The sequence below is a fragment of the Pseudophryne corroboree genome, chromosome 9 (assembly GCF_028390025.1).
Source record: "Pseudophryne corroboree isolate aPseCor3 chromosome 9, aPseCor3.hap2, whole genome shotgun sequence".
NCBI lineage: Eukaryota > Metazoa > Chordata > Amphibia > Anura > Myobatrachidae > Pseudophryne > Pseudophryne corroboree.
The window spans coordinates 6983300-7007227 of record NC_086452.1 but is presented as its reverse complement, the minus strand read 5'-3'; the positions used below and the strand labels follow the sequence as shown (position 1 = coordinate 7007227).

At 52.1% G+C, this 23928-nt stretch overlaps 1 protein-coding gene across 2 annotated transcripts in view; it reads left to right on the top strand.

Annotated features, from left to right (window-relative positions):
- The window catches only part of LOC134957224 (cytochrome P450 4B1-like), a 118760-nt gene that overhangs the window by 50747 nt on the left and 44085 nt on the right, over nt 1-23928 (top strand). The window contains exons 3-6 of one of the 2 annotated variants that reach the window (XM_063938927.1): nt 6064-6108; nt 8163-8290; nt 9526-9650; nt 13256-13407. In XM_063938927.1, coding sequence (XP_063794997.1) covers nt 6064-6108; nt 8163-8290; nt 9526-9650; nt 13256-13407 — 450 coding nt within the window. The remainder of the gene's footprint in view (nt 1-6063; nt 6109-8162; nt 8291-9525; nt 9651-13255; nt 13408-23928) is intronic. The other variant, XM_063938928.1, reaches the window with a different exon arrangement.

Genomic DNA, 23928 nt, shown 5'->3' with positions numbered 1-23928 from the left:
CTCCCCCTCCCACAGCCTAACCCTAACCTCCCCTCCCACAGTCTAACCCTAGCCCTCCCTTCCCGCAGCCTAAACCTATCCTCCCGCAGTCTAACCCTAACCTCCCCCTCCTGCAGCCTAACCCTCCCCTCCCGCAGCCTAACCCTCACCCTGCCCCTCCTGCAGCCTAACCCTAACTTCCCCCTCTCACAGCCTAACCGTAACCTCCCCCTCCCACAACCTAAACCTAACCTCCCCCTCCCACAGCCTAACCCTAACCTCCCCCTCCTGCAGCCTAACCCTAACCTCCCCTCCCACAGCCTAACCCTAGCCCTCCTTTCCTGCAGCCTAAACCTAACCTACCCTCCTGCAGCCTAACCCTATCCTCCCGCAGTCTAACCATAATCTTTCCCTCCTGCAGCCTAACCCTAACCTCCCCTCCCACACCCTAACCCTCCCTTCTCGCAGCCTAACCCTCCCCTCCTGCAGCCTAACCCTAATATTCCCCTCCTGCAGCCTAACCCTAACCCTGCCCCCTCCACAGCCTAACCCTATCCTCCCCTCCCGCAGCCTAACCCTAACCTCCTCCTCCCGCAGCCTAACCGTAACCTCCCCCTCCCGCAGCCTAACCCTAACCTCCCGCTCCCACAGCCTAACCCTAACCTCCCCCTCCCACAGCCTAACCCTAACCTCCCCTCCCACAGCCTAACCCTAGCCCTCCCTTCCCGCAGCCTAAACCTATCCTCCCGCAGTCTAACCCTAACCTCCCCCTCCTGCAGCCTAACCCTCCCTTTCCACAGCCTAACCCTAACCTCCCCTCCCACAGCCTGACCCTAACCCTCCCCTCCCGCAGCCTAACCCTCACCCTGCCCCTCCTGCAGCCTAACCCTCACCCTGCCCCTCCCACAGCCTAACCGTAACCCTCCCTTCCCGCAGCCTAACCCTAATATTCCCCTCCCTTCCCGCAGTCTAACCCTAACCCTCCCCCCTCCGCAGCCCAACCCTAATATCCCCCTCTGCACCCTAATCCTAACCTACCCTCCTGCAGCCTAACCCTAACCCTCCACCTCCTGCAGCCTAACCCTAACCTCTCCCTCCCACAGCCTAACCCTAACCCTCCCTTCCTGCAGCCTAACCCTAACCTCCCCCTCCCACAGCCTAACCCTAATCCCCCCCACAGCCTAACCGTAACCTCCCCCTTCCACAACCTAACCCTAACCTCCCCCTCCACAGCCTAACCCTAACCTCCCCCTCCCACAGCCTAACCCTAACCTCCCCTCCCACAGCCTAACCCTAGCCCTCCCTTCCTGCAGCCTAACCCTAACCCTCCCTTCCCACAGCCTAACCCTCCCCTCCTGCAGCCTAACCCTAATATTCCCCTCCTGCAGCCTAACCCTAACCCTGCCCCCTCCACAGCCTAACCCTATCCTCCCCTCCCGCAGCCTAACCCTAACCTCCTCCTCCCGCAGCTTAACCCTAACCTCCCCCTCCCGCAGCCTAACCGTAACCTCCCCCTCCCACAACTTAACTCTAACCTCCCCCTCCCACAGCCTAACCCTAACCTCCCCTCCCACAGTCTAACCCTAGCCCTCCCTTCCCGCAGCCTAAACCTATCCTCCCGCAGTCTAACCCTAACCTCCCCCCTCCTGCAGCCTAAACCTCCCCTCCCGCAGCCTAACCTTCACCCTGCCCCTCCTGCAGCCTAACCCTAACTTCCCCCTCCCACAGCCTAACCCTAACCCTCCCTTCCCACAGCCTAACCCTCCCCTTCTGCAGCCTAACCCTAATATTCCCCTCCTGCAGCCTAACCCTAACCCTGCCCCCTCCACAGCCTAACCCTATCCTCCCCTCCCGCAGCCTAACCCTAACCTCCTCCTCCCGCAGCCTAACCCTAACCTCCCCCTCCCACAGCCTAACCGTAACCTCCCCCTCCCACAACTTAACTCTAACCTCCCCCTCCCACAGCCTAACCCTAACCTCCCCTCCCACAGTCTAACCCTAGCCCTCCCTTCCCGCAGCCTAAACCTATCCTCCCGCAGTCTAACCCTAACCTCCCCCCTCCTGCAGCCTAAACCTCCCCTCCCGCAGCCTAACCCTCACCCTGCCCCTCCTGCAGCCTAACCCTAACTTCCCCCTCCCACAGCCTAACCGTAACCCTCCCTTCCCGCAGCCTAACCCTAATATTCCCCTCCTGCAGCCTAACCCTAACCCTGCCCCTTCCGCAGCCTAACCCTAACCTCCCCCCCCACAGCCTAACCGTAACCTCCCCCTCCCACAGCCTAAACCTAACCTCCCCCTCCCACAGCCTAACCCTAACCTCCCCCTCCCACAGCCTAACGCTAACCTCCCCTCCCACAGCCTAACCCTAGCCCTCCTTTCCTGCAGCCTAAACCTAACCTACCCTCCTGCAGCCTAACCCTATCCTCCCGCAGCCTAACCCTAACCTCCCCTCCCACACCCTTACCCTCCCTTCCCGCAGCCTAACCCTCCCCTCCTGCAGCCTAACCCTCATATTCCTCTCCTGCAGCCTAACCCTAACCCTGCCCCCTCCACAGCCTAACCCTATCCTCCCCTCCCGCAGCCTAACCCTAACCTCCTCCTCCCGCAGCCTAACCGTAACCTCCCTCTCCCGCAGCTTAACCCTAACCTCCCCCTCCCACAGCCTAACCCTAACCTCCCCCTCCCACAGCCTAACCCTAACCTCCCCTCCCACAGCCTAACCCTAGCCCTCCCTTCCCGCAGCCTAAACCTATCCTCCCGCAGTCTAAACCTAACCTCCCCCTCCTGCAGCCTAACCCTCCCTTTCCACAGCCTAACCCTAACCTCCCCTCCCACAGCCTAACCCTAACCCTCCCCTCCCGCAGCCTAACCCTCACCCTGCCCCTCCTGCAGCCTAACCCTAACCTCTCCCTCCCACAGCCTAACCGTAACCCTCCCTTCCCGCAGCCTAACCCTAATATTCCCCTCCCTTCCCGCAGTCTAACCCTCCCCCCTCCGCAGCCCAACCCTAATATCCCCCTCTGCACCCTAATCCTAACCTACCCTCCTGCAGCCTAACCCTAACCCTCCCCCTCCTGCAGCCTAACCCTAACCTCTCCCTCCCACAGCCTAACCCTAACCCTCCCTTCCTGCAGCCTAACCCTAACCTCTCCCTCCCACAGCCTAACCCTAACCCTCCCTTCCTGCAGCCTAACCCTAACCTCCCCCTCCCACAGCCTAACCCTAACCTCTCCCTCCCACAGCCTAACCCTAACCTCCCCCTCCCACAGCCTAACCCTAACCTCCCCTCCCACAGCCTAACCCTAGCCCTCCCTTCCTGCAGCCTAACCCTAACCCTCCCTTCCCACAGCCTAACCTTCAACTCCTGCAGCCTAACCCTAGTATTCCCCTCCTGCAGCCTAACCCTCATATTCCTCTCCTGCAGCCTAACCCTAACCCTGCCCCCTCCACAGCCTAACCCTATCCTCCCCTCCCGCAGCCTAACCCTAACCTCCTCCTCCCGCAGCCTAACCCTAACCTCCCCCTCCCGCAGCCTAACCCTAACCTCCCCCTCCCACAGCCTAACCCTAACCTCCCCCTCCCACAGCCTAACCCTAACCTCCCCTCCCACAGCCTAACCCTAGCCCTCCCTTCCCGCAGCCTAAACCTATCCTCCCGCAGTCTAACCCTAACCTCCCCCTCCTGCAGCCTAACCCTCCCTTTCCACAGCCTAACCCTAACCTCCCCTCCCACAGCCTAACCCTAACCCTCCCCTCCCGCAGCCTAACCCTCACCCTCCCCTCCTGCAGCCTAACCCTCACCCTGCCCCTCCTGCAGCCTAACCCTAACCTCCCCCTCCCGCAGCCTAACCCTCACCCTGCCCCTCCTGCAGCCTAACCCTAACCTCCCCCTCCCACAGCCTAACCGTAACCCTCCCCTCTTGCAGCCTAACCCTATCCTCCCACAGTCTAACCCTAACCTCCCCCTCCTGCAGCCTAACCCTAACCCTCCCCTCCTGCAGCCTTACCCTAACCCTCCCCAGTCCGCAGCCCAACCCTAATATCCCCCTCTGCACCCTAATCCTAACCTACCCTCATGCAGTCTAACCCTAACCTCCCCCCGACCGCAGCCTAACCCTAACCTCCCCCCTCCCACAGCCTAACCCTAACCTACCCTCTCCCGCTATTGCAGCCTAACCCTCACCCACCCCCCCAGCATACTTATGTTTGGGATCGGCTGTTGGAACTCTGGGGTCGGGATTTTTACGGTTGTCGAGATTCCGGTGGCGGTATTCTGAGCGCTGGCATTTCAAACACTGGGATGGCAACTGCATCCCATTTATTCAGATGAGAGGTACAATATAGAGAGGCTGATCATGTCCGTTCTTTCAGCGCATGCTGAAGCATTGTTATTTGCACCCGCAGAGCCGGCCTTAACCAATATGAAGCCCTAGGCAAGATTTTGGCTGGTGCCCCCTAGCTCCGCTGCTAGTTTTACCTCTGACCCTGCACCTCTTTGCATCATCACCGCCCACCCATAAGGGTCCTCATTTTGGTGCTCCTACTCCCTATATTTTAAATAGGAACAGTGCGCACATTCGGCACACAGCCCAAAAAGGGGCTTGTTCTTGCTGGGAAGGGGCATGGCCACACAATAGTAACCCCAATTCAAATTATACCACACAAGAGTGCAACTATATTCACAGTATATCATGCGATAGTGTCCCTTATTCACGTTACATCACACAGTAGTATCACTTTACCTTATATACGTTACTCCTCACAGTAGTGCCCCTTATTCACATCACACCACACACTGAATTGTTCCTTATTCACATTAAACTACACTATATTGCTTTTCATTCAGACCACACAGTAGTGCCCTTTCTATACGTTACGCCACACAGTGAAGCACCTTATATACATAATGCCACACATTAGTAATGCCTTTATACATGTAATACCACACAGTTATGCCCCTTACACATATGACATACATTATTAATGCCCTTATACACATAATGTCCCTTACACATATTCACCACATTAGTAATGCCTTTATACATGTAATACCACACAGTTATGCCCCTTACACATATGACATACATTATTAATGCCCTTATACACATAATGTCCCTTAGACATATGACGCACATTAGTAATGCCCTTATACACATAATGTCCCTTACACATATACCGCACATTATTAATGCTCTTATACACATAATGTCCCTTACACATATGACGCACATTTGTAATGCCCTTATACACATAATGTCCCTTACACATATTCACCACATTATTAATGCCCTTATACACATAAAGACACACATAGTGCCCCTTACACATATGCTGCACATTATTAATACCCTTATACACATAAAGACACACATAGTGCCCCTTACACATATGCCGCACATTATTAATGCCCTTATACACATAATGACACACACAGTGCACCTTACACATATGCCGCACATTATTAATGCATTTATACACGTAACACAAATAATGCCCCTTACACATATGTCGAACACTACTGCACAACCAACCCACTCACACACAGCACTCACACGCCACTAACACTGTGGCCTCTGCCTCTACATGGATACAGATGTGTCCTCATAAATCTTGCCTCTATACGCCATGCAGTAGGAAATGCCTGGTGTGAGTCAGCTGGCAGCTCTAGACCAACTCTGCTAACGTCGGGCACCTTATTTGCTGAAAATGCGTCTTATTTGCATTACTATGTGACTAGGATGCACAAGCAACTTCTGCTGATTAAAATGATATGCAGCATGCCTATATTCTGTGACTGTATCTGCATATGAAATGCTACTTTACAGTGGTTTCCAGGAATACACTGTAATGTAGCATTTCCTATGCAGATACAGCTGCAGTCACACACAGAATATAGACATGCCACATATCATTTTAATCAGCAGAATCTGCTGGTGCCCCTAGGCATATCAAATGCTTTTGCCTAGTTTGCCTATGCCTAGGACCGACTCTGTGCACCCGTTGCTGGTCTGTGTGTCTAGGTTGGCTGTACTGTACTTGCCTTGTAAAATGAATATTTGTTAAGTAATAGCCTTTTTCCTTACAGATCCAAAGGATGGCTTTATCTATTACTTCCTAACCCCGTGGATTGGTACGTCTGCAGCGCAACACGGTGTACACTCACTTTTTTTTAAATTATGCTTCAAACTAAACTTAAATATTACAAGTTAGCTATATACAATATAATATTACACTGGGCTGGGCCTCTTGCTTCACCCATCTACACCTCTCCTACTCAGTGACTTCTCCCCTTTCTTTCTCTAGTGTATCCCCCCCATCACACACCGGGGGTAATTCAGACCTGATCGTAGCTGCAAATTTGTTAGCAGTTGGGCAAAACCTTGGTGGTCATTCCGAGTTGATCGTTCGCTAGCTGCATTCGTTCGCTGTGCAGCGATGAGGCAAAAAAAGGCACTTCTGCGCATGCGTATGCGGTGACGTACTAATACAATGAACGATGTAGTTTCACACAGGGTCTAGCGAAGCTTTTCAGTCGCACTGCTGGCCACAGAGTGATTGACAGGAAGTGGGCGTTTCTGGGTGTCAACTGACCGTTTTCAGGGAGTGTTCTAAAAAAAACGCAGGCGTGCCAGGAAAAACGCAGGCATGGCTGGGCGAACGGTTTGGGTGGGGTGTGTTCATACTGAAATCTAAATTGCAATGTAAAAAAATAAAGCAGCCAGTATTTACCCTGCACAGAAACAAAATAACCCACCCAAATCTAACTCTCTCTGCAAATGTTATATCTATTCTCCCTGCACTGCACATGGGGGGTAATTCTGAGCTGATCGCAGCAGCAAGTTTGTTAGCAATTGGGCAAAACCATGGGGGTCATTTCGAGTTGATCGCTCGTTATTTTTTTCTCGCAACGGAGCGATTAGTCGCTAATGCGCATGCGCAATGTCCGCAGTGCGACTGCGCCAAGTAAATTTGCCATGCAGTTAGGTATTTTACTCATGGCATTACAAGGTTTTTTCTTCGTTCTGGTGATCGGAGTGTGATTGACAGGAAGTGGGTGTTTCTGGGCGGAAACAGGCCGTTTTATGGGAGTGTGTGAAAAAACGCTACAGTTTCTGGGAAAAACGCGGGAGTGGCTGGAGAAACGGAGGAGTGTCTGGGCGAACGCTGGGTGTGTTTGTGACGTCAAACCAGGAACGACAAGCACTGAACTGATCGCAGATGCCGAGTAAGTCTGGAGCTACTCAGAAACTGCTAAGAAGTGTCTATTCGCTATTCTGCTAATCTTTCGTTCGCAATTTTGATAAGCTAAGATTCACTCCCAGTAGGCGGCGGCTTAGCGTGTGCAAAGCTGCTAAAAGCAGCTAGCGAGCGAACAACTCGGAATGAGGGCCAATCTTAGCTTAGCAAAATTGCGAATAGACACTTCTTAGCAGTTTCTGAGTAGTTCGAGACTTACTCTGCCACTGCGATCAGTTCAGTGCTTGTCGTTCCTGGTTTGACGTCACAAACACTCCCAGCGTTCGCCCAGACACTCCTCCGTTTCTCCAGACACTCCCGCGTTTTTCCCAGAAACGGTAGCGTTTTTTCACACACACCCATAAAACGGCCTGTTTCCGCCCAGAAACACCCACTTCCTGTCAATCACATTACGATCACCAGAACGAAAAAAAAAACTCGTAATGCCGTGAGTAAAATACCAAACTTCTTAGCAAATTTACTTGGCGCAGTCGCAGTGCGAACATTGCGCATGCGCAATTAGCAGAAAATCGCTGTGATGCGAAGAAAATTACCGAGCTAACAACTGGGAATGACCACCATGGTTTTGCCCAACTGCTAACAAATTTGCTGCTATGATAGGGTCTGAATTAGGCCCAAAGTTTTATTTATTCATTGCTGTGATATTTGCCAGGGAGCCGACAGTCACATGTGGATGTGGCCAAATTTCAGCACAGTACATCTGATAATTCTTTGACATATTGACACAACATCCCCCACCACGTCCTCCCCTCCCTCCCCCCCCATCCCCCCCCCCTCCCTTCATACCCCCCGACCCCCCCCCCCCCCCCCCACACACACACACTTGATTGCTATGTTGGAAATCCATTGGGCAGAGCTGTGACCACAGTGGGAGCTGCCATGTTGGCTTAGTACTGCTCTGCACTAACGCTGCGTCTGTGTCACCAGGGAAAGGGCTGCTGGTCTTATCAGGACAGAAATGGTCCCAGCACCGCAAGCTGCTGACTCCGGCCTTCCACTATGACGTCCTGAAGCCGTATATCAGGCTGATGTCAGACTCTGCTACTGTCCTGCTGGTAAGGAGCGGGGACCGGGGGGACTACTGTATACAATATGATGCTCGTAGCTAGAATTGGAGCATCATGATACAGTGGCCTGATTCACAGGAGTGTCTGCTGCTCATATTGTTCTATGTACTAAGCCATGAAGAGAGATAAAGTGGAGAAAGTACAAACACAGCCAGTGACATGGCAGGTAGGAGCTGATTGGCTGGTACTTTATCTACGTCTACTTTATCTCTCTCTCTCTCTCTGAGGCTATGTACAGAGACCCCATAGTGTATTGCGCCAGTTATAATATCAGGCGCACACATGGAGACGTGTAGTGGGTGTTCCTGGCAGTGACAGGGAGGGATGGTCCATGTTATGGGGTGTTATGAGAGCGTCGCCTGCGTCACGTGTCACTGATAATGGCTGTGTGCACAGGCGCTCACCCGCTCACATACAAGGCCATATACGAGATACTGCACCTGGGCTGGGTTACCAATCAGTATTACCGCACGCACAGGCGCAGACCATGGGCGTCTCAGTCGTCGCACGTTCGGTCGCACAGATATACATAAGGGAAGGTGTTTGCATAGAGCCGCAGACAGGCGACCCCCAATAGACATTGCTGCGTGCACTTCTGCGTCCTCTGAATCAGGCCCGGGGACTGCAGCAGCTTCTGTAAGTTACACGGAGACCAGAAATCACATACACCGATTACTGTATCACCCCTACGGCGCCTGCATCCATTATACCGTCCCCGGCTAGCCCCAGGCATAGGACATGTACATTGTATACTGCAGATTCCTGTCCATCACCTGGCTCCTGGCACGTTCTCATAAATATTACATCAGTTCACTGCGTCCACTATGTTTATAACACAGGCGCACTATTATATACAGTAACATTATACAAATATCACTGAGACTCCTCCTCCTATGGAGCGTCCGGTAATTACCGCTGCAATGGCCCCTATACTGTAACTGCAAGGGTTACAGCCAGGATTATGGCAGATGCAGAACCACAATTGCCCCAGCCTCTGCGTTACTGTAAAGCATATTATCAGCGGTGTGTGATACTCTGGGGGAGATATAGCACCCATTGCAAAGTGGAGAGAGATAAAGTACCAGCCAGTCAGCTCCTGCTATTTTTCAAATGGCCTGCAAAGTGACAAATAAAAGTTGATTGGCTGGTACTTTATCTATCTCCACCTTATCTCTCTCTAAGCTTTGATACATCTCCCCCTTTTCATATTGCTTCTTGTTTAGGACAAATGGGAGAAGCTGGTCCCCGATCAGAAGCCGGTGGAGCTCTTCCATTATGTCAGCCTCATGACCCTGGACACCATTATGAAATGCGCCTTCAGTTACCATAGCAACTGCCAGAATGACAGGTTGGTACGCGGTGGGCGCTTGGCAGCATCATTGTTTGCCCACGTTCTTTTTGCTGATAAGTTATTTTCATCTCACTAATAATAACTTTGCCCATGGTAAGTTTTGTCAGTTTTACCCATCTATACATAAAAGTCTAAATAGGCGAGGGAGGGAGTTCCAGAGGACAGGGTGGAGCAGGAAGAAATCTTGGACGCAGACTTGAGGGGACATAACCAGGATGAAGTAGATATTGCAAGTGGAGGAAGAGCAAAGGGAGCGGAGGTAACGTGGACAGAAATGAGATTGGAGATGTAAGAGGGGCGGAATGATCTTGTCAGTGAAGGTCACGAGTTTGAACTGGATTCTAGGGAAAGATGGGGAGCTAGTGAAACAAGTTGCAAAGGAGAGAGGTTGGAACAGAGCGGGCTTGAAAGATAATGGGTTCATGATGGATTGAAATTGGGCAGAGGTGAGTTAGGGGGAGTCCGGAGAGAAGGATAAGGTTGGTGTCATCAGAGTTGGGAGAGGGCCTGATCTTAGAGATGTCTCAGAGGCGGAAATAGTAAGAATGAGAAATATTTTGAATGCTGGGTGATGGACAGGAAAGAATCAAGGATGAATTCCAGACATCATACTTTCGGGATGGCCAGGATCTGAGATGATAGAGGCAGGAAGAGACTGATGGAGAGGAATTGTAGGTACATTTTAGCGTAATCAGCATAATGATGGTAATGAACACCAAAGATGCTAATAAGTTTTGCAAGGGTGGAGGTGAAACGGAGAAGGGTGGTGGCAGGTGGGGGACAAGGATGAATTCTTGGAGGACACTGACAAGTAGAGGAAGGAGAGGAGGTGGGGACAGAATAGGCATGGTCAGTGAGGTAAGAGGTGAACCATTGGAGATGTGAGTGATCTACATCATCAGTGGTAGTGGATACAGTAGGAAGGATGAGCATAGAGAAATGGCAAGTGGCTTTTACAGTGAGAAGGTCATTGATGACCCTAGTAAGGGCGGTGTAGAGTGAAGGATACAGAAACCAGATTGAATTGGGTCGAGACTGAAACGGGAAGACAGGAATGGCATGAGTCGGAGATCAATAATCTTGACAAGAAACTAAAAGGCAAAAGGGTGGACACAGATGGGGTGGTAGTTTGAGAGTGAGATAGTTGGGTTCATCTTTCTTGGGAACGGGTAAAAGAAGTGTGTTTGAGGAAAGATGGAAAGTTCCGGGTGAGAGGGACCTGAATGACAAGATGAGAGCAAGTTACAGTAGAGAGGGAGGAAGCAACGGAAGTGTGAGAAAATGGGGTCCAGCAGGTAAGTGGAAGGGTAATTTGGTGAGGGGAACACAGAGACTTCAGCCCCAGAGAGAAGGAAGACAGGATGGCATGGTTGCTTGGGTAGGGCATGAGAGAGGTTGTGCTTGGTAAGAGTGACCTTGGGAGAGGCAGGGGGTGACAGGACGAGGTAGAGGCTAAAAGTGGGAGGATGATCAGAGAGAGGAAAGGAGAAATTAGTGAAGTCTCAGTTGGAGAAGACAATATCCAGGGTGCAACCTCTGAATGGGAGAAGAATGAATGGGAGAGGAAGAAGATCTTTTAGGTGAGGCCAAAAGAAGATGACAAGTAAAGCACTTAGGAAGCAGAACCTTTCAATGGGTTTTCAAGTGGGTTTTAAAGGCATTGGAGTTATCTAAGGGGTGGTATATGGCTGCAACATAAAGATGATTTTGGGGGGAAAAGACAGAGTTCTCAAAGGAGGAGAAGGAAAGAGGGCTCAAGCGCAGGACACAGAAGGTGCAGCCAGGGGGAGAAGATCTCCCACGTCACACCTCCATACCTGTCCCCTGCATGGGAGGTGCGGCAGAGAGGACAACCCCAAGTGATAGAGAAGCAGGTGCGGGATGGGGAGAGCCAGGTGTCGGTGAAGGCTAGGAGGTTTAGATAGGTGGATAATAAGCAGTTCGATGATAAATAGATCCCATTACTGCTTCTCATACAACAAAACAGTGGTGCTCCAGTAACTGCACCAATCACATCTAGCAACAGAAAAAGTTCTGAGCACAGAGCTGGGGTGTTGGAGTCACGCTGCCCAGTCAGGGGTGTGGCCTGGGCTGAATGTCTATTATTAGCCCTCTCCGCCCGTATGCGCAGTACACGCACCTAGCGTAACCTATCACTCTGCTTCCAGCTCTTCACCAGGACGGGCTCATGTCAGAGCTGGTGTGAAAGTTAAAATCTTAATGTTGCGGATTTAGGTTAATGTAATTTATCACATAACTGTTATATAGTGGGAAACCTTCTGTATATTGTGCTTATATTCCAGCTGGTGGTCACCAGCCCCTGTCACCCCCCCCCCCCTCCCCCCCTTAATCCGGCTCTGCTGACAGTGACTCCAGATGGGGACCAGTCCATAAGGAAGTGCCCAGATCTCCCGTGGCCCAATCTGCCCCTGACACCCGCAGCTCTGCAGTGGGGCCCCGGTGACCCGCCCGTTGTTTTGGTTGCCTAGCAGCAAATCCGGGTGGGTGACAGACCAGCCAGAAAGGTCTGATGTTGCTGCTGTTCTTGACCCTGGACATGCGTACTGGGAATAGCTGGCGCACACAGTCGCGGACTGGTGTCCCAACTCCCGAACGCATGTCCGCTGGCCACTGCCCAGGAGCTGGGGACAAGTAGTTATGCCAGTGGGCGGGATCCGCCGGGTCCTAAGCGGTAAATCCGCCACTGGCGGGTAGCGCTGCTGCTAGTGGCGGCGGCGGCAGGCACAGGCTGGCAATCGCGAGTCCGGGTGGATGGCACCTCTCTCATATTTGGGGGGAGCGAGCTGCCCCCCCCCCTTTCCGACGCCCATAGCCGGTACCCGTCTGCCAGTAAAGGGCCCCATACACTAGAACAATAATGCCCGATTCCACCCAATTTCGGGCATTCGGGCCAATATATCAGGTGAAATCGGGCATTTTAGATGTGTTTCCGATCCGATGCGCATTCCCGTGAGGTTAGTGTTGCATTCCCCTAGATCGTTAGGGCTGCACTTGTGATATGTCGGTTCCGCAGGCATGGCTGGGATCGCATACGATATATCGCATGCAAAATCTACCAAATCTTTGGAATCGTATGGAACCAGTCCCGGGAAGCTCCCGGGAGAGTTCAAGAGAAATCACCTCCAACCTCAGCCTCAGACATATCGTTCTAGTGTATGGGGCCTTTAAATCATATGAATTCCGGGTGAAGACCAGGCTGTTTGTTGCTGGCTTGGTATTGGCTCTCGTATGCTGGTTCCTGATGACATGCGGCGTGCTTGCGGTGCCTGTCGCTGTGTGACGTTCTCCTCTCCTGTTATCTGTACGCCATGGTATATACTCATAGCATGTTATTGTGACAACGTATCATCTCTGTGTGTAATATGGTCACTATGTTCTGCTATAGCATAGAAAATAATGTTGTATAGAACATTTTCTCAGAATAATTGGGTTCCGGTGTATACGATGTCTGATCGCTTTACTGTCATCAGGAAAATATATAATCACTGACTATGGACAGCCAGATACCGTACACCCCTGGTGGTTACAGACGCGTCGCTCCACGGAGGAAAGTCTCAACCGCTTGGATTTTGTTTCTGCAGTGAGAATGATTACATCAAAGCGGTGTATGAGCTGTCCTACCTGGTGGATCACCGGACTCGCTGCTTCCCCTACCACAATGACCTCATCTACTACCTGAGCCCACACGGATTCCGCTTTCGCAGAGCGCTGAAAATCGTACATCGCCACACGGGTGAGCAGTGACTGTACCGTATTTCATTTCTCACTTCTTAATAAGCCAGGAGGGGGTCATAAGGTACCGTGGGGCTCATTTATCAACGAGTGATAAAACTTGCTGCGTAGGATAAATGGTGCTCCAGCCAATCAGCATTTATCATACGCAATGAGTTTTATCATTCACAACAAAGGGGAAATTTACTAAGATGGGAGTTCTATTTGGGACCATAGCAACCAATCAGATTTGACTTCTCATTTATCTAGCACCTTCTTCAAGATAATACCTGAAATTTGCTAGGTTGCTAATGGCAACATCTCATGTTAAATAGAACTCCCATCTTAGTAAATGTCCCCCAAGTGTTTATCACTCATTATCATTGATAAATGGGTCCCCATGTGCCCGGGAGCAGCGGCTGTAGGGGGTTATTCCTCTCTCCTACCACACCTTCCAGTAGGTAGGTCTCTGTATATCTCCGACACCCGCAGGTTACATGGGTAAGTGGGTGCGGTTTAGTGATCCTCCAGTAGTTTTTGAATAAACAGATTGTTCCTCTCTCCAGTCTATTCTTTCTCATTACGTCAGTGTGACGAGAGGCGCGCCGCCAGCCATGGCTTCTAGCGTGATTGATATTTCTATAGTTCTTCTTTTTATTGTTATCACATTTGTTGAGTATTGTAAATGTGTTTATTAAAGTACAAAAACTGGCAAATGGAACAAGCAGGAGTTACAGCAATTGAGGCAGGTGTGCATTAGATGCAGCAAGTGAGGCAGGTGTGCATTAGATGCAGCAAGTGAGGCAGGTGTGCATTAGATGCAGCAAGTGAGGCAGGTGTGCATTAGATGCAGCAAGTGAGGCAGGTGTGCATTACATGCAGCAAGTGAGGCAGGTGTGCATTGGATGCAGCAAGTGAGGCAGGTGTGCATTAGATGCAGCAAGTGAGGCAGGTGTGCATTAGATGCAGCAAGTGAGGCAGGTGTGCATTAGATGCAACAAGTGAGGCAGGTGTGCATTACATGCAGCAAGTGAGGCAGGTGTGCATTACATGCAGCAAGTGAGGCAGGTGTGCATTGGATGCAGCAAGTGAGGCAGGTGTGCATTAGATGCAGCAAGTGAGGCAGGTGTGCATTGGATGCAGCAAGTGAGGCAGGTGTGCATTAGATGCAGCAAGTGAGGCAGGTGTGCATTAGATGCAGCAAGTGAGGCAGGTGTGCATTGGATGCAGCAAGTGAGGCAGGTGTGCATTAGATGCAGCAAGTGAGGCAGGTGTGCATTAGATGCAGTAAGTGAGGCAGGTGTGCATTAGATGCAGCAAGTGAGGCAGGTGTGCATTAGATGCAGCAAGTGATGCAGGTGTGCATTGGATGCAGCAAGTGAGACAGGCGTGCATTGGATGCAGCAAGTGAGGCAGGTGTGCATTGGATGCAGCAAGTGAGGCAGGTGTGCATTAGATGCAGCAAGTGAGGCAGGTGTGCATTAGATGCAGCAAGTGAGGCAGGTGTGCATTGGATGCAGCAAGTGAGGCAGGTGTGCATTGGATGCAGCGAGAGAAGCAGGTGTGCATTAGATGCAGCAAGAGAAGCAGGTGTGCATTAGATGCAGCAAGAGAAGCAGGTGTACATTAGATGCAGCAAGTGAGGCAGGTGTGCATTGGATGCAGCAAGTGAGGCAGGTGTGCATTAGATGCAGCAAGTGAGGCAGGTGTGCATTAGATGCAGCAAGTGAGGCAGGTGTGCATTGGATGCAGCAAGTGAGGCAGGTGTGCATTGGATGCAGCAAGTGAGTCAGGTGTGCATTGGATGCAGCAAGTGAGTCAGGTGTGCATTGGATGCAGCAAGTGAGGCAGGTGTGCATTGGATGCAGCAAGTGAGTCAGGTGTGCATTGGATGCAGCAAGTGAGGCAGGTGTGCATTAGATGCAGCAAGTGAGGCAGGTGTGCATTGGATGCAGCAAGTGAGGCAGGTGTGCATTGGATGCAGCAAGTGAGGCAGGTGTGCATTAGATGCAGCAAGTGAGGCAGGTGTGCATTGGATGCAGCAAGAGAGGCAGGTGTGCATTGGATGCAGCAAGAGAGGCAGGTGCGCATTGGATGCAGCAAGTGAGGCAGGTGCGCATTGGATGCAGCAAGAGAGGCAGGTGAGGCTTATATTCCAGCTGGTGGTCACCAGCCCCTGCCCCCCCCACCCCCCCCACACTTAATCCGGCTCTGCTGACAGTGACTCCAGATGGGGACCAGTCCATAAGGAAGTGCCCAGATCTCCCGTGGCCCAATCTGCCCCTGACACCCGCAGCTCTGCAGTGGGACCCTGGTGACCCGCCCGTTGTTTTGGTTGCCTAGCAGCAAATCCGGGTGGGTGACAGACCAGCCAGAAAGGTCTGATGTTGCTGCTGTTCTTGACCCTGGACATGCGTACTGGGAATAGCTGGCGCACACAGTCGCGGACTGGTGTCCCAACTCCCGAACGCATGTCCGCTGGCCACTGCCCAGGAGCTGGGGACAAGTAGTTACGCCAGTGGGCGGGATCCGCTGGGTACTCTGCGGTAAATCTGCCACTGGCGGGTAGCGCTGCCGCTAGTGGCGGCGGCGGCAGGCACAGGCTGGCAATCGCGAGTCCGGGTGGATGGCACCTCTCTCATATTTGGGGGGAGCGAGCTGCCCCCCTTGCCCCCCCCCCCATTCCGACGCCCATAGCCGGTACCCGTCTGCCAGTAAAGGGCGCCATACACTAGAACGATAATGCCCGATTTCACCCAATTTCGGGCATTCGGGCCAATATATCGGATGAAATCGGGCATTTTAGATGTGTTTCCAATCCGATGCGCATTCCCGTGAGGTTAGTGTTGCATTCCCCTAGATCGTTAGGGCTGCACTTGTGATATGTCGGTTCCCGCAGGCATGGCTGGGATCGCATACGATATATCGCATGCAAAATGTACCAAATCGTTTGGAATCGTATGGAACCAGTCCCGGGAAGCTCCCGGGAGAGTTCAAGAGAAATCACCTCCAATCTCAGCCTCAGACATATCGTTCTAGTGTATGGGGCCTTTAAATCATATGAATTCCGGGTGAAGACCAGGCTGTTTGTTGCTGGCTTGGTATTGGCTCTCGTATGCTGGTTCCTGATGACATGCGGCGCGCTTGCGGTGCCTGTCGCTGTGTGACGTTCTCCTCTCCTGTTATCTATAGATGCAGCAAGTGAGGCAGGTGTGCATTAGATGCAGCAAGTGAAGCAGGTGTGCATTGGATGCAGCAAGTGAGGCAGGTGTGCATTAGATGCAGCAAGTGAGGCAGGTGTGCATTGGATGCAGCAAGTGAGGCAGGTGTGCATTAGATGCAGCAAGTGAGGCAGGTGTGCATTGGATGCAGCAAGTGAGGCAGGTGTGCATTGGATGCAGCAAGTGAGGCAGGTGTATATTGGATGCAGCAAGTGAAGCAGGTGTGCATTAGATGCAGCAAGTGAGGCAGGTGTGCATTGGATGCAGCAAGAGAGGCAGGTGTGCATTGGATGCAGCAAGAGAGGCAGGTGTGCATTGGATGCAGCACGTGAGGCAGGAGTGCATTAGATGCAACAAGTGAGGCAGGTGTGCATTAGATGCAGCAAGTGAGGCAGGTGTGCATTGGATGCAGCAAGTGAGGCAGGTGTGCATTGGATGCAGCAAGTGAGGCAGGTGTGCATTGGATGCAGCAAGTGAGGCAGGTGTGCATTGGATGCAGCAAGTGAGTCAGGTGTGCATTGGATGCAGCAAGTGAGGCAGGTGTGCATTAGATGCAGCAAGTGAGGCAGGTGTGCATTGGATGCAGCAAGTGAGGCAGGTGTGCATTAGATGCAGCAAGTGAGGCAGGTGTGCATTGGATGCAGCAAGTGAGGCAGGTGTGCATTGGATGCAGCAAGTGAGGCAGGTGTATATTGGATGCAGCAAGTGAAGCAGGTGTGCATTAGATGCAGCAAGTGAGGCAGGTGTGCATTGGATGCAGCAAGAGAGGCAGGTGTGCATTGGATGCAGCAAGAGAGGCAGGTGTGCATTGGATGCAGCACGTGAGGCAGGAGTGCATTAGATGCAACAAGTGAGGCAGGTGTGCATTAGATGCAGCAAGTGAGGCAGGTGTGCATTGGATGCAGCAAGTGAGGCAGGTGTGCATTGGATGCAGCAAGTGAGGCAGGTGTGCATTGGATGCAGCAAGTGAGGCAGGTGTGCATTGGATGCAGCAAGAGAGGCAGGTGTGCATTGGATGCAGCAAGAGAGGCAGGTGCGCATTGGATGCAGCAAGAGAGGCAGGTGCGCATTGGATGCAGCAAGTGAGGCTGGTGCGCATTGGATGCAGCAAGTGAGGCAGGTGCGCATTGGATGCAGCAAGTGAGGCAGGTGTGCATTGGATGCAGCAAGTGAGGCAGGTGTGCATTAGATGCAGCAAGTGAGGCAGGTGTGCATTGGATGCAGCAAGTGAGGCAGGTGTGCATTGGATGCAGCAAGTGAGGCAGGTGCGCATTGGATGCAGCAAGTGAGGCAGGTGCGCATTGGATGCAGCAAGTGAGGCAGGTGCGCATTGGATGCAGCAAGTGAGGCAGGTGCGCATTGGATGCAGCAAGTGAGGCAGGTGCGCATTGGATGCAGCAAGTGAGGCAGGTGCGCATTGGATGCAGCAAGTGAGACAGGTGCGCATTGGATGCAGCAAGTGAGGCAGGTGTACATTAGGGGGGTCATTCCGAGTTGTTCGCTCGCTAGCTGCTTTTAGCAGCATTGCACACGCTAGGCCGCCGCCCTCTGGGAGTGTATCTTACCTTAGCAGAATTACGAATAGAAAAGTCTTAGCAGTTTCTGATTAGCTCGAGACTTACTCCTACACTGCGATCAGCTCAGTCCGTTTCGTTCCTGGTTTGACGTCACAAACACGCCCTGCGTTCGGCCAGCAACTCCCCCGTTTCTCCAGACACTCCCGCGTTTTTCCCTGACACGCCTGCGTTTTTTAGACAACGCCGGGAAAATGCTAAGTTGCTTTCCTGTCAATCATTTACCGAACACCAGTGCGACTCAAAAGCGCCGCAGACGCTACAGCAAAACAGCTAAGTTTATAGTAAAATAACTAAGCGCATGCGCTCTGCGTACCATGCGCAGTTAGCGACTAATCGCAGTATAACGAAAATAGGCAACGAGCTAACAACTCGGAATGACCCCCTAGATGCAGCAAGTGAGGCAGGTGTGCATTGGATGCAGCAAGTGAGGCAGGTGTGCATTGGATGCAGCAAGTGAGGCAGGTGTGCATTGGATGCAGCAAGTGAGGCAGGTGTGCGTTGGATGCAGCAAGTGAGGCAGGTGTGCATTGGATGCAGCAAGTGAGGCAGGTGTGCATTAGATGCAGCAAGTGAGGCAGGTGTGCATTAGATGCAGCAAGTGAGGCAGGTGTGCATTAGATGCAGCAAGTGAGGCAGGTGTGCATTAGATGCAGCAAGTGAGGCAGGTGTGCATTGGATGCAGCAAGTGAGTCAGGTGTGCATTGGATGCAGCAAGTGAGGCAGGTGTGCATTAGATGCAGCAAGTGAGGCAGGTGTGCATTAGATGCAGCAAGTGAGGCAGGTGTGCATTGGATGCAGCAAGTGAGGCAGGTGTGCATTAGATGCAGCAAGTGAGGCAGGTGTGCATTAGATGCAGCAAGTGAGGCAGGTGTGCATTAGATGCAGCAAGTGAGGCAGGTGTGCATTGGATGCAGCAAGTGAGGCAGGTGTGCATTAGATGCAGCAAGTTAGGCAGGTGTGCATTAGATGCAGCAAGTGAGGCAGGTGTGCATTGGATGCAGCAAGTGAAGCAGGTGTGCATTGGATGCAGCAAGTGAGGCAGGTGTGCATTAGATGCAGCAAGTGAGGCAGGTGTGCATTGGATGCAGCAAGTGAGGCAGGTGTGCATTAGATGCAGCAAGTGAGGCAGGTGTGCATTGGATGCAGCAAGTGAGGCAGGTGTGCATTAGATGCAGCAAGTTAGGCAGGTGTGCATTAGATGCAGCAAGTGAGGCAGGTGTGCATTGGATGCAGCAAGTGAGGCAGGTGTGCATTGGATGCAGCAAGTGAGGCAGGTGTGCATTAGATGCAGCAAGTGAGGCAGGTGTGCATTGGATGCAGCAAGTGAGGCAGGTGTGCATTAGATGCAGCAAGTTAGGCAGGTGTGCATTAGATGCAGCAAGTGAGGCAGGTGTGCATTGGATGCAGCAAGTGAGTCAGGTGTGCATTGGATGCAGCAAGTGAGGCAGGTGTGCATTAGATGCAGCAAGTGAGGCAGGTGTGCATTAGATGCAGCAAGAGAGGCAGGTGTGCATTGGATGCAGCAAGTGAGGCAGGTGTATATTGGATGCAGCAAGTGAGGCAGGTGTGCATTAGATGCAGCAAGTGAGGCAGGTGTGCATTGGATGCAGCAAGTGAGGCAGGTGTGCATTGGATGCAGCAAGTGAGGCAGGTGTGCATTGGATGCAGCAAGTGAGGCAGGTGTGCATTAGATGCAGCAAGTGAGGCAGATGTGCATTGGATGCAGCAAGTGAGGCAGGTGTGCATTGGATGCAGCAAGTGAGGCAGGTGTGCATTAGATGCAGCAAGTTAGGCAGGTGTGCATTAGATGCAGCAAGTGAGGCAGGTGTGCATTGGATGCAGCAAGTGAAGCAGGTGTGCATTGGATGCAGCAAGTGAGGCAGGTGTGCATTAGATGCAGCAAGTGAGGCAGGTGTGCATTGGATGCAGCAAGTGAGGCAGGTGTGCATTAGATGCAGCAAGTGAGGCAGGTGTGCATTGGATGCAGCAAGTGAGGCAGGTGTGCATTGGATGCAGCAAGTGAGGCAGGTGTATATTGGATGCAGCAAGTGAGGCAGGTGTGTATTAGATGCAGCAAGTGAGGCAGGTGTGCATTGGATGCAGCAAGAGAGGCAGGTGTGCATTGGATGCAGCAAGAGAGGCAGGTGTGTATTGGATGCAGCAAGTGAGGCAGGTGTGCATTAGATGCAGCAAGTGAGGCAGGTGTGCATTAGATGCAGCAAGTGAGGCAGGTGTGCATTGGATGCAGCAAGTGAGGCAGGTGTGCATTGGATGCAGCAAGTGAGGCAGGTGTATATTGGATGCAGCAAGAGAGGCAGGTGTGCATTGGATGCAGCAATAGAGGCAGGTGTGCATTGGATGCAGCAAGAGAGGCAGGTGCGCATTGGATGCAGCAAGTGAGGCAGGTGCGCATTGGATGCAGCAAGTGAGGCAGGTGCGCATTGGATGCAGCAAGTGAGGCAGGTGCGCATTGGATGCAGCAAGTGAGGCAGGTGCGCATTGGATGCCGCAAGTGAGGCAGGTGCGCATTGGATGCCGCAAGTGAGGCAGGTGCGCATTGGATGCAGCAAGTGAGGCAGGTGCGCATTGGATGCAGCAAGTGAGGCAGGTGCGCATTGGATGCAGCAAGTGAGACAGGTGCGCATTGGATGCAGCAAGTGAGACAGGTGCGTATTGGATGCAGCAAGTGAGGCAGGTGTACATTAGGGGGGTCATTCCGAGTTGTTCGCTCGCTAGCTGCTTTTAGCAGCATTGCACACGCTAGGCCGCCGCCCTCTGGGAGTGTATCTTACCTTAGCAGAATTGCGAATAGAAAAGTCTTAGCAGTTTCTGATTAGCTCGAGACTTACTCCTACACTGCGATCAGCTCAGTCCGTTTCATTCCTGGTTTGACGTCACAAACGCCCTGCCGCTCCCCAGTTTCTCCAGACACTCCCGCGTTTTTCCCTGACACGCCAGCGTTTTTTTGCCAACTCCGGGAAAATGCTAAGTTGCTTTCCTGTCAATCATTTACCGAACACCAGTGCGACTCATAAGCGCCGCAGACGCTACAGCAAAACAGCTAAGTTTATAGTAAAATAACTAAGCGCATGCGCTCAGCGTACCATGCGCAGTTAGCGACTAATCGCAGTATAACGAAAACAGGCAACGAGCGAACAACTCGGAATGACCCCCTGGATGCAGCAAGTGAGGCAGGTGTGCATTGGATGCAGCAAGTGAGGCAGGTGTGCATTGGATGCAGCAAGTGAGGCAGGCGTGCATTGGATGCAGCAAGTGAGGCAGGCGTGCATTGGATGCAGCAAGTGAGGCAGGCGTGCATTGGATGCAGCAAGTGAGGCAGGCGTGCATTGGATGCAGCAAGTGAGGCAGGCGTGCATTGGAAGCAGCAAGTGAGGCAGGCGTGCATTGGAAGCAGCAAGTGAGGCAGGCGTGCATTGGAAGCAGCAAGTGAGGCAGGCGTGCATTGGAAGCAGCAAGTGAGGCAGGCGTGCATTGGAAGCAGCAAGTGAGGCAGGCGTGCATTGGAAGCAGCAAGTGAGGCAGGCGTGCATTGGATGCAGCAAGTGAGGCAGGCGTGCATTGGATGCAGCAAGTGAGTCAGGCGTGCATTGGATGCAGCAAGTGAGACAGGCGTACATTAGACGCCGCAAGTGAGACAGGCGTGCATTGGATGCAGCAAGTGAGGCAGGTGTGCATTGGATGCAGCAAGTGAGGCAGGCGTGCATTGGATGCAGCAAGTGAGGCAGGCGTGTATTGGATGCAGCAAGTGAGGCAGGCGTGCGTTGGATGCAGCAAGTGAGGCAGGCGTGCATTGGAAGCAGCAAGTGAGGCAGGCGTGCATTGGAAGCAGCAAGTGAGGCAGGCGTGCATTGGAAGCAGCAAGTGAGGCAGGCGTGCATTGGATGCAGCAAGTGAGGCAGGCATGCATTGGATGCAGCAAGTGAGTCAGGCGTGCATTGGATGCAGCAAGTGAGACAGGCGTACATTAGACGCCGCAAGTGAGACAGGCGTGCATTGGATGCAGCAAGTGAGGCAGGTGTGCATTGGATGCAGCAAGTGAGGCAGGCGTGCATTGGATGCAGCAAGTGAGGCAGGCGTGTATTGGATGCAGCAAGTGAGGCAGGCGTGCATTGGATGCAGCAAGTGAGACAGGCGTGCATTGGATGCAGCAAGTGAGGCAGGCGTGCATTGGATGCAGTACTGGGGGGCAGATGTATAGTTACCAGTGAGGAAATTAATGTGTTCCAAGCCGCTCAGGGGATGATGGAACAATTAAGGAGACAGCTTTATTAAACTATGTTCTTTCATCTTTCCTGAGACGTAACCCTTCACGTCTCACTATAAACCCCACTGGTAGTGACCCTGCTTTGCTCCAATGCAGCCTCCACTACTTCTAATAATGGGCTAGATACATTCCTAACAGATAAGGATATACAGGGTTATGGGGGTAAATGTGACACTATAGTTAAAGAAACAAACAAACAAAAATGAAAATGAATTAACATAACGGCTAAACCAGGGGTTCTCAAACTCGGTCCTCAGGACCCCACACAGTGCATGTATTGCAGGTAACCCAGCAGGTGCACAGGTGTATTAATTACTCACAGACACATTTTAAAAGGCCCACAGGTGGAGCTAATTATATCACTTGCGATTCTGTGAGGAGACCTGCAAAACATGCACCGTGTGGGGTCCTGAGGACCGAGTTTGAGAACCCCTGGGCTAAACAGTCACCATAATTAAAATTTGTTTTAAAAATATTTCAGTGTAGGGATCACTAAGAGGCGGAACTCGATGGACAAAGTGTCTTTTCTCAGCCTCAGAACCTATGTTACTGTGTAGTGACTGGCAGGCTGCTGTCTGGGTTCTGGCCATGACTGTATATGGAGGACTGGTAAATGCAGCACGAAGGTTACTCTCTGATTGCCTCTGTGACAGAGAGATCACACTCCATGCCTCTCAGTGCGACTGCATTCAATACTGACCCAACACTGCAACAAATGTCCCGTCCCACCTGCGGTGCGCAGTGTCCTGCGTAGGGGGAGGCTCCTGTGCTTAGCAGAGCAGCGATGAGTAGACGTTGCGCACATCCTCTATTCACAGGAGACGGAGGGACTGGGGGCATGCAGCGACTCACAGAGCGCTGGCCACGCCCCCACAGTGACAAAATGGTAGGTGTGACTCGCAAGTGCGGCATTACTATGAATTCACGCCCCCTTTTTCATAGAGCATGCCCCGTTTTGGGCGTGAGTCCCTCATTAGAGGGTCTGGATGTTGGGCGGTATGATTGTCCTTGAGGGAAAATGTACCCAATGTTTTAAAGTATTTTTACTTAAAAGGCAAAACCAGGTTGTCTGCACCTCTTCCCTAAACCTGGCCTCACCCCGGTCTCTGATGCACTCATACCAGGGTCTGATCTTACGCTACGGACTGAGACCTCACTCAGAACCCCAAACACACACATGGGGAACCCTGAATGGCGCACATACTGTATATAGAGAGAAAGTACCAGCCAATCAGATCCTGTCGTTTTTCAAACACAGCTGTAGCATGGCAGCAAGGAGCTGATTGGCTGATACTTTATCTCTATCCAAGGCTTATTACCTAGACCCGTTTATCTCTCTCCACTTTATCTTTCTCCAAGGCTTCATACATAGACTGTCCTTGAGTCTCTGTAGAAGGCCTATTGCACTAGCTCCAAGCTGTCTCGCACTTTATTGTGCCTCCATAGTACACCGCAGCAGA